This window comes from Anastrepha ludens, chromosome 2 (genome assembly GCF_028408465.1).
Source record: "Anastrepha ludens isolate Willacy chromosome 2, idAnaLude1.1, whole genome shotgun sequence".
Taxonomy (NCBI): Eukaryota; Metazoa; Arthropoda; class Insecta; order Diptera; family Tephritidae; genus Anastrepha; species Anastrepha ludens.
Window position 1 is genome coordinate 26,420,856 of NC_071498.1, and position 17,868 is coordinate 26,438,723.

At 39.2% G+C, this 17,868-nt stretch overlaps 1 protein-coding gene across 1 annotated transcript in view; it reads right to left on the reverse strand.

Annotated features, from left to right (window-relative positions):
* The window catches only part of LOC128866127 (uncharacterized), a 40,158-nt gene extending 22,290 nt beyond the window's left edge, over window positions 1-17,868 (reverse strand). Inside the window, exons 1-2 of the mRNA XM_054106636.1 lie at window positions 14,630-17,868; window positions 14,385-14,521 (exon numbers count right to left, since the gene is read on the reverse strand). Of these exons, the coding sequence (XP_053962611.1) occupies window positions 14,385-14,521; window positions 14,630-16,616 (2,124 nt within the window). The 5' untranslated portion in view covers window positions 16,617-17,868. The remainder of the gene's footprint in view (window positions 1-14,384; window positions 14,522-14,629) is intronic.

Below are 17,868 nucleotides of genomic sequence, written 5' to 3' on the forward strand. Positions count from 1 at the left end.
ACTGAGCAGTAAAGTCCTCTCTCGACGAACAAAACTAACACTCTACAAGACTCTCATCATGCCCGTCCTAACGTATGGCGCGGAAGCTTGGACGATGACAACATCCGATGAAGCGACGCTTGGAGTGTTCGAGAGAAAGATTCTGCGTAAGGTTTTTGGACCTTTGCACGTTGGCAACGGCGAATATCGCAGGCGATGGAACGATGAGCTGTATGAGCTTTACGGCGACATAGACATAGCGCAGCGAATAAAGATCCGGCGGCTACGTTGGCTGGGTCATGTCGTCCGAATGGATACAAACGCTCCGGCTTTGAAAGTATTCGATGCGGTACCAGCTGGTGGTAGCAGAGGAAGAGGAAGGCCTCCTCTGCGTTGGAAAGATCAGGTGGAGAAGGACTTGGCTTCACTTGGTGTGTCCAACTGGCGCCGGTTAGCACGAGAAAGAAACGACTGGCGCGCTTTGTTAAGCTCGGCCAAAATCGCGTAAGCGGTTATCGCGCCAATTAAGAAGAAGAAGAACTTTTTGATATAATTATTGTTTTTTGTATAAATAAAAGTCTTCGGTAAAAACGCTACGAACTTAATCCCCAACCTAATATTTAATTCAAGTAGAATTGAAGAATGAGAACGCTGATGAACTGGCAAGACACCGGGCATCCTATAACGAATCCGAAGCGGTAGAAATAGGCTGTTCCCAAGGCGAGCGCAAAAAGAAAGTATCACGAATATCTGGAAAATAACTAAACAAACGTGGCTCAATTTCAACAAATCCAGAACTGGCGATTTGTAGAGAAAACCGTAAGCTGACATATACAGAATTACGTCAACAATAACCGGTCATTGGTCTTTGAGAGACCATGCCAGAAAGATGGAAACAGTGTTTCAATAGCTGTGCCCAAGTCTGGGTGCTCTATGAAATAAAATGCTGGGGGAATTTTCAATGGCTGACTCGAAAGAAATTTATTTATTTAAATATTGCAGAAAGGAAAATAGACGAAATAGGGAAATTCATATTCAAGCCAAGATGGTTCGACTAATAAAAAGCACTGGTTCTATAAGTGGTGTAACAAAATGGCACCATTTGTGGTAATTGGGTCTGGACTGTGTTACTCAGACAACACCACCACCACCACCAGTAAAATTGAATATTAACTGAAAACTAACAATCAGATATCTGAAGACAATAAGTCTAAATAAAGTTTCATATAATTATACCACCTTGATCAAAAAGTTCTCGGAACAACCGCCCGGTGACACTCTAAGTCAACTTATTTGAGTTCTGTTTTTTGTGTCTTTATTAGGTTGCCACATCTGTGATTAACAATCCTACCGAAATTGTATTACCATTGCTTGACTTTTGAAAAAGTTACGGTGACTTGAGTAAATCTACATCCGCACGTGTTTTCGATTTTTTGCAGTTTTTAAAATGGATTTGAATTTGCATCAACAGATTTGTATTTAATTTTGCATTAAAAATGGGTTCAATGGTGCAGAAACATTAGAAATGTTGGAAAACTGTTTCGCTAATGGTTCTCTAAACAAAACAGACGCTTACGAGTGGCATGAATGTTTCATAAGAGATCGTGAGTCCATCAAGGATGTCGAACGTAGGGGTAGGCCGTCGACATCGAAAACTGATAAAGTGAGAGAAAAGTTGATCAATAACCGCAAATTAACCATCAGAAAACTGGCAGATGACTTGAACATTGCTTGTTGCAGCAAAATTTGTGCCAAAGGATCTGAATTCCACGTGAAAAAAGGGCAGCTTTGATAGGCTGAGTCCGACTCAACATTCATCAAACGCATCATTACTGGATACGAGACGTGGGTTTATGAGCACAATACGCAATCAAGATATCAGGGGAGTGAGTGGAGAGCTCCAAACGGTATTGTACACCATTATTTTTGCTATAAGGTCAGACAGTTAATAAGGACTATTATTTGAGTGTAAAGGGACGCTTACGTGAAGAATTTCGCCAAAAAAGAATGGATTTGTGGAAAAACAACTTGTGGGTTTTGCACCATGATTACGCACAGTCGCACAATGCCGTAAATTTTTGATCAAGAACGAAACGAATAACATCCAACAGCCATCGCATTCACCTGATATGGTTCCCTGCTCTCTGTTTGATCCAGTCAAAAATCCACTACGGGAACGTGTTTTAACAGCCGAAAGGAAGTGATGGGAAAATCTAAGACGGCTCTGATGGCTGCTCCGAAAATAGAGTTCCAGAAATGTTTCCAGAACTGAGTCAAACACTGGTGTCAGTGTGTTGCAATTGATAAGGAGTACTTTTAAGGCAAGAAATAAACTTGTATTTTGAGTTTTTTGAATATATTCTTGGAACTTTTTGTTGAAGTTGGTATTTAAGCTTTGAAGGCATTTGCGTCTCACAAGGTAACACCAATTTTGTGAGACGAAACAAAATCAAGTTTGCTTTACGAGTATATGTCCCAGAAATACGTAAAGTTAGGCAAAGTTAGTTGAATAGCTAGCTTTTTCTGTAAAGGGGTAAATGAAGATGTCATTCGCAAAACAACAGGAATCAGACCAACTTTACCTAGAATTCACAACTCATTTGACATACATATATACAGTCCTGTGAAAAAAAAACGGACAGTCTGAAAACTCCATTTTTTTAAGTAGTATGGATTTTATCAAATATGTTTGAGTGTGGTTATATTCCATTGTGTTTTTAATACAAAAGTATGAAATAAAATCAATAAATTTCATACGTGTTTTTAATATTTTCATACTTTATTTGTTTTAGCATAGTCAATAACGAATGTTTTATTATTAGTTTATCCTTATTATATAATCTTACAGCTAATTAATTCAAAACAAAATTAATTATTTCATTATAAATGTTATAATTTGAAGTTTTAATACTTGGTCGCACCGCCTTTCGCCTTAATTACCGCTTTAATACGTCTCGGCATTGATGTAACCAGGGTTTGCAACAATTCCTCCGAAATATCGTTGTGCCAAGTGCCCATTATAATGTTATCCAGGTCAGTTTTGTTCTTCGGCTTTTTTCAGCTGCCTGCTTCTTTACAATGGCCCAGAGGTTCTCAATTGGGTTTAGGTCGGGACTGTTACCCGTCCATTCCAATTGGACAATTCCGTTTTTTTCCATAAATTCTTTTACCTGCAACAAATAAGGAATAAATCATTGGTTTTTTGATTCGACATTTAAACAAAACACTCGGGAGATTTAACAAAAATCATAACTTACTTTGTGAGATCGGTGGCATGGCGCAGAATCATCCAGAAATATAACGTCCGTTCTTAGAGAATACTGCTCCTCAATGACAGGTAATAAATGCCTATTTAAAATTGAAATGTAAGCATCTCCGTTCACCCGACCATCAATAAGAGTCAGTGCTTTCGTTCCGTCATAGCTGAAGCAGCCCCATACCATTCTACCAACTGACTGTCTTACAGTAGGCAGTATGCATCCAGTTTTATATCTTTCGCCAGATCTGCGCCTCACATGGTAGATACCATCCGATCCAAAGAGGTTAAACTTGGATTCATCCGAAAAAATCACATTCTTCCAGTGCTCGACAGTCCAGTTTTCATGAGTTTTGGCCCATCGGTATCGTTTTTGACGCATTTTTTCGTTCAAAAACGGCTTTTTGCGGGATGTCTTCCTACAAAACCGGCATTTATCAATCTCCTACGCACAGTAGATTAATCTATTTCGACGCCAGTTGCATCCAAGAACTCCTTCCTGATGTTTGCCGAAGATTTGAAACGGTCAGGATACACATCCGCTTAATCGTCCGGTCTTCAGAAGGCGACGTCTTTTTTCGTCGTCCAGATCCTTTTTTTCGCTCCGTTGAAGCCGTATCTGCAAATTTCTTTAAAAAATCGGCAACAGATGATTTGCTGAAGCCCACTTTAGCAGCAATTTGACGTACGGACAATTTTTGCTGTGATAGTGCAATAATTTGCCCCTTAACGACAGCTCCCATTTGCTTCGATCTTGGCATATTTTTGATATTAACACTTGCCACGTATCAACTATTTCACTTATTGGTTAAATTATGATACAAATTAATTCAAAACTGTTCTATTTATACACAAAAAAAGCTACTTACCGCCAAGAAGCTTTATACTCAAGCTATAGAAATTTAAATAGGGTAAATTAGCTGTCCGGTTTTTTTTGCACAGGACTGTACATATGGATGTAAATGGTTCAGAAGAGGAATCTAATGAAAAAATACGAGTACGTAAACCGGCCCATAACATCGCACGACGAAGCGTTAAAACTGGTTGCGCGTTGATACTTTGACTTTAGAGCTTTTCAAAATATGAAAAATATCGGGAGTAATTTTGAAAATGAACATTTACATATAACTAAAACATTCAATTTTTAAGCGATCAACTATTACAAAATTATATACATATGTACATACATGCATACGTATATAACATGTGGCACAAATTTAATCACTTTATCGGAAGGGTTATAATTTTTGGGTTATAATATATAGAAGGGTTATATTTATAATGTGTTTCTGGATATTTTTCCGCAAAAGGAGGGACCTACAGTTTTATATCGCCTCCAAACGACAGATGGTCCATTTTTATGATGGACCATGCTTTTCATTGCAGAAATAGTCTTGGAGGTTTGCCATTGCTTGCTGAGGGGTGACCGCTATTAAAACTTATTTGGTGTGTCGTGCTCAGAGCTTCGAACACGTGCATTTCCAAATGTTGGTCATGCACCATCCATTCGGCTACGGCGGCCGTCAATGTACATAGATACTTTAGCTGAATGCATATCGGACATATATATGCATATGTATGTATGTTTGCATATGTAATATTTATTACTAAATATTCATAAATTCGTAGAACATACCTTTTTAAATAAACGGCAATTTCTGAGCAATTTACAATAACAAAGCCACTGCGACGGTGAGTGTCCGGTTATAAGGAATTTCACTGTAATATGCACATACTTATGTATGTATGTAAATAAAGCGAATGTGCAATAAATCACAAATAGCCAAATTTTTTCTTCCAACTGCACATACACATCCACACGCTGATATGTGTTTAATGGGTGTCTAATCAGTGAAAAATTTTGCTACCGGGATTCCGGGGTATTTTTAAACTAATTCCGGGATTCATTCATCTTGGAACATAACTTTTTTTAATATGAGTAGAAATTCAATAACTGAAAACAATCGACTCCGAACGGCAAATATTTTTTATGAGGAGCTTTTTCATGGCAGAAATACACTCGGAGGTTTGCCATTGCCTGCCGAGGGGCGACCGCTATTGGAAAACACTCTTTCTTAATTTTGGTGTTTCACCGAGCCGTAAAATTCACTCAGCAAAAACGATTGGTTAAATAACCAATGTCAAGAAATCGAAAGACTGCAAGACCTACACAATGACTTCAATCTGCACAAAAAATTTAAAGAAACAATAGGGATACGTAGAAAAAGAAGCCGATCAGTCCTTGTAAACTCACTCAACGAAATTGTTTCGAAAACAGATGAGAAAAAAGCTATTTGGGAAGATTATTTAAAAACAATTTTCACTGATAATAGCAGATCAAACTACAGTCCCCCTTCACAATTGCTCTCCGCTATTCCGATAAGTAAAAATTAAGTCGAAAGTGTTATTAAAAATATGAAATCAAATAAAGCTACAGGACCTAATCAAATTCCATCTGAAAATCTAAAACTTATAAACGACGAGAATCTAAAATTCCTTGTTAAACTTTTCAATCATTTATGTAATACAAACATATACCCTGCAGATTGGCTGAAATCAACGTTTATTACCCTTCCGAAAAAATCCAATGCTAAGTATTGCAGTGAATATAGACTGATAAGTCTAATGAGTTGCGCCCTAACAATATTTCTTGAAGTTCTACACAACACAATTTACGAAACATGCGAAGATGCAATGAGTGAAATAGTCAATTTGGTGTTCGTGGAGAAATGGGTACAGGAGAGGCTTTATTCTGTGTCCAGGTGCTTGTCGAAATTTCTAGGGATGTACAAAAAGATGTCTTTCTATGTTTAGTAGACTACGAACACTGTGCAACATGACAGATTGTTCAATATTTTAAGATCTCTGAATATCGATTAAAAGGAAATCCAAGCAATTGAAAATTTATATTACCACCAAACCGCGCATATTGTACTTGATGGTGACCACACTGAAGACATACCGATTTCGAAAGGTGTTCGACAAGGCTGCATACTCTCTCCACTGCTCTTTAATATTTACTCCCAAAGAATATTTCAGGAAGCATTAGAAAACATTGAGGATGGTATCAAAGTAAATGGCGGCATTATAAATAACATCAGGTGTGCCGACGATACAACTCTACTATGTGACAGCTTGGCTGGCCTGCAAAAACTGGTCGACAAAGTTGCAATGCACAGTCAACTGTACGGCCTCAAAATCAACATCAGCAAAACTAAATACATACAACAACACTTATTTAACAATCAACAATGCTCCTGTAGAAAGAGTTAATAAATTTAGATACCTTGGATGCTTTCTCAACGAAAACTGGGATGCCTCAAGAGAAATATGATGTCGCATCGAAATAGCACGATCGGCATCTCTTAAATATGGTAAAGTCCTAAAAATCTGAAAAATATTTCCTGAGGCCGCCACGTTGTTAATTTTGAAGCTTCGATCAGGCACAAGATTATCTATTAATAAAACTAATTTCTCTTGTTCAGTTGATTTTAGATGAATCTCCAAGGACTTATGATGATCACCGCAAGGGGCTTCTGGAGAAACGGGCTCCACACAAAAAGCAGTAACTTTTACAATTATTGTTTTTTTTTTTTGAAATTTTGCTAAAGTCAAGTCGAAACATGATGTATTAATGGTATGTTTTTATTTTTGTAAAATAAAGCAATTGACTAGCAAAACAAAATTAGTGAAAATCATAGTTTTTTCGGGCCTCTGACTACCCCTAACCCCTTAAAGTGGAGTCTTCTAATGTTGACCTGAATCTGCTACTTAGAAAACCTGATGATAAAAACATCTATTTAAACTTCTTTATCAGCACATCGAGTAAATTACAAGTATTTTGGTTTAAGGGGGCTATCGTACATGGATTTATTAAATTACGCAACTTTACTTAAAAACTTTCTTCTTCGTTTACATAAGTGGCGCTATGGCAACAGTCACTTAAGCATTCTTCACAAAATGACTCAAGTAATTTCAAGTAATTAATACCATCTAATCCCGCATTTTCGGGACGTGGAACGCATTGGCATCGCTTGCGTGTATGCAGAAATACGAGCGATCGTGGCAGTGAATAGTGCTCTTCTCTTAATACCAAGAAATAATTCGAATACGTCCAACATATTGCTTTTAACTATGCGTTTATTTCATACATTTAAACTGATTTGCTTGCTTTCAAATGCAATCTCATTTAGTTTTTCTATTACGGGTATTCGCATTGTTGATTTGCCATTTGTGGGTCATTAATGAAAAATGATAATTTTTCACATATCGCATCGTACGTACTTCCTTTTATTTATGACTTTTCAGATGCAAAGAAATGAAATTTGAGAATTTTTTTTTATATTCTCGTATTAGCAACATTATTTTGCAATAGTCCTGCAAAAGAGTTATAAGTGAGTAACTTTCATATATTGTTCAAAAAGTGAAGAAGCGACTTGAGCAAAATCCCCGACGAAGTGCCAATCAAATAGCGAAAGAACTAAAAATATTGTATCGGACCGTAGCTTCTGCAAATAAATGATCTCAAAGTCAAGCCTTACAAGATCCAAAAGGCGCATGATCTCACACCAACACAGCAACAAGTCAGACTTGAGAGAGCCAAGTAGTTGCTTCGCTTGGCCGCTTGTGTTTTCTGACGAGAAAATTTTTCAAATTGAGCAATTCGTAAACTCCCAAAACGATAAGGTTTATTTGACCATACGAGAATTTGAATCATTGATTGGTCACCAGCAGGCAGCACCGGTAATGGTTTGGGCCGCTGTAACCGCAGATGGGCGCTCTCCAATCGTTTTCATCGGGCCTGGCGTCAAGGTGAATGCGAAATATCATCGGAAAAGTACTCTGGAGGTTGCTTTAAAGCCGTGGGCAGACAAACATTTCGGTGACAGTCCATGGACGTTTCAACACTACTCGACACCGTCTTACAAAGCTCGAGTGAACCAAGAATGGCTAAAAAGCAACGTTCCGAACTTCATAACGTCCACACAATGGCGCTCAAATTCACCAGACGCGAATCCGATGGATTATTCTCTTTGAGCCGTTTTGGAGAGCAGGATTCGAACTAAAAGATTCACCAGTCTCGAGGCGCTGAAAAAATCCATTGTCTGCGAGGGAGCCAAAATACCTGCAAGTCACATTCGGGCAGCTTGCAACTCGTGTCCGGACCGTCTCAAGGTCATAGTAAAGGCAAAAGGTGGTCATATCAAGCAAAAGTAAATTGATTCTTAATTTTATATTATTTTCACACATTTTTTACTTTGATTTCCAATGATATCGTACTGAAAATATGGACGTCAAAGATGAAAATGACGATAAAGTCAAGCATTTCATTACCCAGAAACTAAAGATTAGTCAGAAAAGCGTTTGAAACCATTGAATAAGCCTGGTACCAAGAAGAAACTCGATGTATGGGTGCTACACAAATTAACGCAAAAGATCTTTCGAACCGAACGCCTATGACGCATTGCTGAAACATAACGAGGTACCCTACGATCAAAAAGTACCGGGAAGGTGATGTTGACTGTTTTCTTCGATTGCCAAGGCGTGGTGCACCATGAGTACCTTCCATCGGGCCAGACAGTCAATAAAGAATATTATTTATCCATTTTGAAGCACTTGAGAGATGCTGTTCGTCGCAAACGGCCGGAAATGTAGGCAAACAATTCTTGGATTTTGTATGATGATAACGCGTCATCGCACCGAGCCCAAATTGTGCTGTATTATTTGACCAAATACCAAGTAAGTACCATCGTGCAAGCAACGTATTCACCTGATATGGCCCCGTGCGGCTTCTTTCCCAAATTGAAGTTACCACTTCGTGGAAGAAGATTTCAGTCGATAGAGGAGATCAAAGAGAATGCGACGAAAGAGCTGAAGGCCATCCCTTCATCGGCCTACCAGGGGTGCATGGAGGACTGGATTAAACGTTGGCACATGTGTGTTGCTTCATACGGGTCTTATTTTGAAGAAGATAAAATAAATTTGCCTGAAATTTAAATCTGTTTTGTTTTATTTAAACATTCCCGGTACTTTCTGATCATAGGGTATACCTACATATTTTCGAAGCGGATAATAACTGAGGATGAAAAATGGACCGCATGCGAGATGAACAGCAGAAAAAAAGCATGGCCAAATCGTGGCGAGCCACACCTGGATTCATTTTTAATAAGGTTTTGCTAAATGTTTAGTGTTTTCAATTCAGATCTCTGCTGTCAACGACTGGTCCGGTTGAAACCAGCGATTGGCTAAAAATACCCAGAATTGGCGAATATGAAGTGTGTTTTGCCCCATCAAGCCAAGTCGCATAAATCTTTAACGTCGTGACAGAAGTTCCGAGAACTTGGTTGGGAGACTCTATCGCATCCGCCTTATAGTCCAGACCTGACACCAAACGATTAGCACCTTTTAAAGCACTTGCAAAATTGTATTGGTGATACACAACCGGCCTCAGGACAGGTATTTTATCAATAGGGACAAGTAAATCTGCTTCAAAATAGACAAAAGTTATATAGCAAAATGGCACATATTTCATCTCAATTTCTTCACTTTCATAATCAAACTGAATAGAAAGCGCATTCACAGAACTTTTTACTTGACCAACATCACTATATTCTATCAAAAATAAAAAATAAAAATCATGCCGATTACTTTGATTTATTAAACAGAAGAAATACACAAAATAAACGACCTGCTGCAGCGATCCCCAAGTAATTAGCAGCGAAGATCAACTAAAGCAAATCATATGAAATGTATCGATCGGGAGCAACAACATCACAAACTGATTACTTTCCGTGTAGATTACGCCAATCTACTTGTTGTTTTACTGCGTTACGTTGGTTTCATGCTTTTTTCCTTTTTACTTTTCTTAATTTCCCATTAAATACTTTTCGTTTTTCTTTCCTCATATTCAAGTTGGCAAAAAGCTGCCTCACATAGCAACGATGCGATGGTAACCTTAAAAATCTTTGTTACGCGTTTGATGTGCCACTGATGATCGATCGGACGCGTTCAGTACACGGAAAAAAATTAAGTGCTTGATTGTTAAATGGCGCCACTTAATTTTTTTTTTTTGTATGTTCCCACGGCCATCGCCAACTACGTTGTTCGCTCTCTCAATTATTATTGCTCATAACCCCATTTTATCCTGACAGTTATCCTTTTCTTCTTCGTTCAAATTACAGTTTCACTGCCAGTGGTAATCATTTCTCGTATATTTTTATTCCATGTTCGCTACATCGATAATAATAACAACAAATTTGCCATAAAAAAACCTTCGACTCATACGTAAGTTACTTTTGAATAAGTATTAAACAGGCTGCTAACAATTTGCCTTCTTCTGAAGCACATAGAAAGAAATAAAATAAAAAATAATTGGCGCGTACACTTCTGTTAGGTGTTTGGCCGAGCTTCTCCTCCTATTTGAGGTATGCGTCTTGACTTTGTTCCACAAATGGAAGGACCTATAGTTTTAAATCGACTCCAAATGGCAAATGGTTTTTTGTGAGAAGCTTTTTCATGGCTGAAATACACTCGGAGGTTTGCCATTGCCTTCCGAGGGGCCATACAAAAGTATTTTTATGATGTTTCGTTTTTGCTCTCATTTCGCAAAATTTTATATTTCTTTGCTTATTGGTCTTTTTTGGTAATTTGTTACGAATTTATTTCCTTCTACTTTGCATTGAATTATTCCTTTTTGTTTTGGTTTGATAGCTCATTTGGATAAAATTCCGCTAAGAATAGGTGAATATAAAGATTTCTATTAGAGCTCTCGATTTCGTTCGCAGATTTTCGAACAGCTCGGCAAATGGGCAACGAGTATTCGAAAATTTTTGAGCGTGAGTTCGAGTGTATTCGAGCACTAGTTATGATTATTTTGACTTTTTCTCAGCACTCTTTTTAAGTTTTATAAATTATTTATACACACTGCTAACGTCGTTGGAAGACTAAAAAAATGCTGACAAATAAAATTCAAAATTTTTGTTTATCTGCTCAGTTGAGAAATCAACCGGTATTGAGCTTCTCGCACTGCTTGATACCCTGGTATCTGAAGCTCTAATTTATATGCATGTTTTAATTTAATATCAATTACCTACAGTTGAACTAACTCAAACTCAAAGTTTTGTATGGTGGATAACGTAATTGGGTTCGTAATTGGAGAGCAAATCATGTTCATGATCAATTGTCATGAAAACATATTTTCATCGTAACTCTACTGACACCACCTATTTGTGTGGCACTATGAATACGGTCTACTCAACATTCTACTCATGCTTTTTTCGGACCCTCTTTTCAGTCCCTTACGTGTCCGCTTAAGAGAGAGTACACTGTATTTGATTTATAATCATGAATTTTAAGTCAAACTTTCTAAAAAGGGAAAACCGCAACACGAATCGGTGCATCACAAATTTCTTTCTAATAAAGTTATTTTAATCTATTACATCATTGGACTAATTTCCTATATTAATAAGTTCAGTATATAAGTCTTTATTAATCAACATCAACCCAAAAACACAATGCAACATTCCTTCGACACCAATGACCAAAAATATTAAAAAGAGGTTAGTGGGTTACGCCGAGCTCGAATCCAGTCTCAGACATTTTATACCACATCACTATGTACAAAAAATTTTGTTTAAAAAATGCAATTCCGTTATTTTTCACAATTAATAGTAAAAGCAATTTTGCCGAGGGTTAGGAGTTCTCGAAATGCTTTGCTCAGCTACTTTCATTTCATCAAAATTTGTTCACAAGTGCAGCTAAGCAGTCATACTATAAATATTTAACTGCAAGTAAAACATGAACCTGTAAACTTATAGGTATTGCCGTCGTTTGAAATGGAGCTGGACATGGTAAAGGTGTAAATCTTTCTTAATCTGGATACAAAATAAGAGGATATCTTTGTAATTAGTTTTCCACACACCTGTACACTCTAATCAGGATTGTGTCCTAACACGATCAGTGGGATCATTCAAAGGGCGCTAGGTGAGCTCAATTCTTGGGCTACAGACTATGGCTTAAGTTTGAACTCACGTAAAACAGAACTCAAGATTTTCACAACTAAGTACAAGGTACCCAATTTTACCCTACCACTTACTTGGACTCCAAACTTAGCTGGAAACTGAACATAGAAGAACGGGTAAAGACAGCTGAAATGTATCTGGATGCTGCAAACGTATGCTGGAAGAAAATGGAGTCTTCAACCTAAGCATACTTAAAGGTTGTATAAAGAGGTTATATGACCGATTTTATCATACGGATCGGTAGTTTGGTGGAAGAAGAGTTTACAATACCAAACTATTTGGTAGAATTCAAAGATCAGCCTGTGCAATTACAGTCGGTGACTCAATTCATGTCCAAGGGAGGCCCTTAATGCACTGACACATGCTACTCCGGTAGATCTCCATATCATGGCTACCATGAATGCATTTATTGAATGTTAAATGAAGCTTGGCGCTGGAGGGAAAAAACATATGGCTGTCATGCCAGCCTATCATGCGACAAACTCAGTTCACTTCGGAGAGGACTGGTACCATCAACCCCGTTGAATTACATCATTAATTGAAGTGAAGAATGGAGGGAGGGACTTTTATTAAACATCTTCCACAATATAGTCTACACAGATAGTTCAAAAATGGATTGTGGTGTTGGAGCTGGTATACTATATATTCTCATTGACTTATATGCAATTGGCGCGTACACCCTTTCTGGGTGTTTGGCCGAGCTCCTCCTCCTATTTGTGGTGTGCGTTTTGATGTTGTTCCACAAATGGAGGGGCCTACAGCTTCAAGCCGACTACGAATGGCAGATATTTTTTTATGAGGAGTTTTTTCATGGCAGAAATACACTCGGAGGTTTGCCATTGCCTGCCGAGGGGCGACCGCTATTAGAAAAATGTTTTTCTTACTTTTGGTGTTTCACCGAGATTCGAACCAACGTTCTCTCTGTGAACTCCGAATGGTAGTCACGCACCAACCGATTCGGCTACGGCGGCAGCCTCATTGACTTAGAATTGAAAAATCTGTGCGCGTCATCCTGTAGTGTCTTCCAGGCGGAAGTACTGGCAATAGAGGAAGCTTGTAGGTCACCAAAACATTATAAATTATTTTTATAAAACAAAAATTTGTGGAAGCTCTCTTAAAATTTCTTTAAAACCAATATTTTAATTAACTTTTGGCTGATATAAATATGTATTGTGGGTCTTACTCTGCTGATAAATATATTTTCATGCACCTTATTTTTATTGGCATTAGACGCCACTTTTCAAATAAAATTTATATCTCTATTAACCCTCAAGTGTAAAATTTTTTTAATTAGCAACTTTCTTCAGTGCCTATTTCAATGAACCGCACAATTGAATGCGTAAAATAGATTTATTTAGGTTAGGTTGAACAACGGGATTTGATTGATGCTGTACGCATGTGAAACCACGCCCTTATACTGATGCGAATATCGCTAGTACTTGAGCAATAGAAGAAATACGATTTGAGAAAGTTTATAAACAAAAGAACCAAAATATTCTCCAATTGAATTCTGAAAATACCGTTAAATGGCATGTATAATAACTTCGCTTGGAGAATTCTTTGATTTCACCTTGCCTCTTTTATTCGTCAATTTTTTATTGAAAATAATTTTAGCATTAAAATTTCAGTGGTAAAAAATTCACTCTCAATATACCCAAAAAATGTTGCACCAACATTTGTTCAACTATACAAAACCTTCTTCGAACCTATACAAATTATTTTTTATTTATATATTTTTTTGTTTTTCCCCTTCTGTTTCACAGTGTAGCTTTGTCTATCTGATTCATTGGCCACTTTATGCACTTCGCACACCACTTCACATCATGCCACAGCGCACCGCTCATTTCATTTCATCACACTAGTGATTGGCAGTTGTTATTGTTGCTATTGTTTTTGTTTTTCATCGCTCTATTAGATAACCGTTTTACATTGTAGTGTTAAAGGAAAAAATTGAAAATCAGTTTCGAATCTATGACGAGTCAATTTTAATTTTTTTCATGACTGCTACCTGTGTGACGGATGCACCTTAGCCTCTTATATGTACACACACATACACACAAACATTCCCTCACACCTACATGTGTGTCCCGTGCTGTGGAGCTGATTTTAAGTTGTGCTCGTGTACTCACCTTGAGCAGACTTTTTGGTGGCGCATCCGCTGGATCGGGTCGTTTGATATTCAAAAATGAGTTTCGTACATCTGGACACTTCTCGAACATAAGCACACGCTCTGCAACCGAGCCACGCGTTAAAATCGGTCTACCCACTAAAGTTGAGCAGAAAAATGGTTGTTAAAACTCAATTTTTAAATCACTTTTAAATATTTTTTAAAATTTTTGTTTTTGCTTTTTTGATAATGCTTCTGACGCTTTACCATATTTATCCTGTCCATTTGTCAGCGTACGCCCAGTTTTGGCAAATTTCGAAGGTGTTGAGGGGGTTGTTGTTGTTGCTCCGCTTTCCACTGCAGGCATGGCTGCCATACCGTTTTCACCTGTGGCTCCAGCAGTTGTTGTTGAGCCTACAGCTCCTGCTACTGTTCCGTTGCTGTTAGCCGTTTTGGTATCCTTTTTTGAACTTGGCTTACTGCCACTTCGAATGTTATTGTTGTTGCTGCCTCCACCACCGGCACCACTACTCAAAGGGTTTGGTTGATTATTGGTATTGTTGTTGTTGCTATCGTTTTTATCCTCCTTAATGATAGGCGCTTTGATTGATTTGCTGCCACTGCTACCAACAGTTGCTACCCTCCTGCTCGAAGTCGTTATCGTCGGTGTACTTGCACTTTTTTCGCCGCTTTCTTTGCCCGATTGCTTATAGCCACTGACACTAATGGCACTTTGATTCGATTGATTATCAGGTGGCGTCGATTTCAAATTGTTCAGTTTTGCTGTTGCCGCACTCCGCTTGGCGCTTGTCACAGATGTGAGCCCCGCGCCGCTTTTACTGCCGCCACCCGCACTGCCGACACTACTATTTTTATCAATGTTGCCACTTTCTACAACAACAATACCGCCTTCAACGCCGCCTCCGCTGCCACCGCCAACACCACTTGTGATATCCGCTTTATTGACACTTCCTCCGTCGTTCGTGTCAGCAGTCGACCCACTCTTCCCGCCAATAATGTTGCTCTTGGCCATCGGCTCGCTGCGGCGTGAATAGTGATTTGCCGTTGCATTAGCGCTCGACGTCGATGGTGTGTTAGTAGTGTTCGCATTTTTCGACTGCTTGGTACCGCTGCTACTCGCTGCCGCTTTGTTTGGTGTCGCTGTTGTCGGTACATTTTCCTGCAACAGTTCTTTTATTTTACGCAGGTTGTGCGTCTGCAACTCAGACAAATCAGAAAGATCCAGATCTAAGTCCACCGTTAAATTTATATCCAACGGCGCGGAGTTCGATACATGGCTCTTGCTGCGCCCAATAGTAGTAGTGGTGGGTGTTGCATTAGTGACAGAACTCGAACCGCGTGACTTAACTGACGTGGTACCGCTAGAGCTTATAGTTGAATGCTGTTGTTTTTCATTCTTATGCCCTAGAGAAGACTTCGTAACTGTCGCTGCGCCGGAAGAAGTGGCGCCAATTACTTTGCCATTCGATTTTGTAGTCTTCTTTTTCAGAGTATCCACAACATCGACCCCTGGCGCATCGACTGTTTTCATTAATATCGCCGACGTCGATGTGGGCGTTTTCTGTGATGCAACACCTCTTTTATTTGTTGCTGTTGCTGGTTGCTTCAATTTGCCCACCATGTTGCCGTCTGTGTGGGGCTCAACAGTATTTAAGAGCGTACTACTGCCAACAGCGACCGGTCCAACAATTCCACCAACTCCCCCTACGCCCAGCACACCTGCGCCCACAATTCCACTACTTAGTCTGTCCACGCTGCCACTAGTGCCGGTGCCTGCTTTACCTGCACGCTGTTCCTTGTCCTTCAGTACAAATGTGTTGACCAGTTTTTGCAGTCCCTCTGCTGTTTGGTCGTCAGCGACCGCAAAAAGATCACCTGTGTCACTTGGACTATCCGCTGCGGCTGCTGCATGCGTGTAAAAACTAAGTAATTCGGTAGGTGCTAAGCCACGACTCTTCCACGTATGGTAGAGCGCGTCTGCGTGCTCGGAAATCTTTTTTGAAATCTCTTCGATCTCGCGTGTGGGATCGTCCGGCACGACGTTAGATTTGCTGGATCCAATGCTACCACGAACTGTTGCTTGTTGTTGCTGTTGTTGCGAAGTAGGCTGGTATATATGAGTGCCAACGAACGTTTTGGTATTTACTTGGTGCGTCGTTATTGTCGGTTTGGTTGTGGTCGTAATAGAGGCGGTTACAGGTTTTGTAGTGACGTTTGGGGGCGATGATTGCATATTTGCCCGCTGCGTGGACACTGCGATAGGAAATTGACTCTAGCGGAATGCCGCGTATAAGCACTTTTTTCTTTGCGTTTTTTTTTCAATTATTATTTCCTTTTTTGAGCATAGATATAAAGCCACAAAATAGTTACAAAATTAGATACGTCTCATCTACGCACGCTCTGCACAGACTCTAAACTCTCAGTTATGGCAACGCGTCGCGCAACACGGAAAAACTCACAAACGCTTGATTGCGGAATAAATAGCGAAATGTTGCGAAATTTTACGGTATTGACACGATTCCCACAGTATACCAGGGATTGCCGCTGTGTTGTTGCCAGTTTGAGTTTCCCCTTTGGTTGCGCGGCGCTTGCTTCATATCTTCCCGTCGACGTAGTGACGACAACGACAACCACGACGACGCTAGTGTAGGTCCGAACAATATATAGCCACCAAAAGTGGAAGGCGAAGCGTAAAACGTCAGACGTCGTTGGCGGCGATGCTGCTGCTCTGGCTAATGGCAAAGAAAGCGACAATGACGCGGACATGCGCGGCGTCAGAGACGCTCTAAATATTCACCTAACGCTATAAGAGTACGCTACCCTGTTTCTTGTGCTTCTTCTGCTTTTATGTTTTGTGTCTTCCTTTTAGAAGTCTTCCTCTTCTTTGTGTTCCGTCTTCGATCCTCTAGCCGCTTGTCTCAATATGCTGCGTGAGTGTGCGCTGCTGTGCTGTGCTGTGTAGTGTGATGCTCTGTATTGCGAACGGCAGCGCATCTATTTTTAAACACCGATTTGCCTATTTTGTAGACGTTTTTGTACTAATTCCACTACTGCTTGAATGCGTATGCAGCATTCGTAATCTCTTGAATTGCGAATCGCTTGAGTTTACTTCAACTTTAATCGATTTTTTGCTGCAATGCGATCGTTTAAGTGAATACGTTTTTATGTTAAGTTATTTTTCTTTTATATTTTTTGCATCTTTTGCTTTTCAATTAAAACACATTTAATCTTACGCCCACACTTTCTGTTTTAGTTACCCCAAGACCGGGGTTTACTAAATCTCCCAACCAATTCTGTATTCTAAAATCCCAAATGGGGAACACGCGCCATATGTAAGTATATTCAATCTCTGCGGAAAATTTTGATAATTCTATCTTATGAACCAGAAGAACCTTCACACTTTCATTAAGATTTTAATTTTCTTTCCGTCAATATTTTCACGAGTACTCGCACACGCTCTGCGAACGCACGAACTGAACAGACTC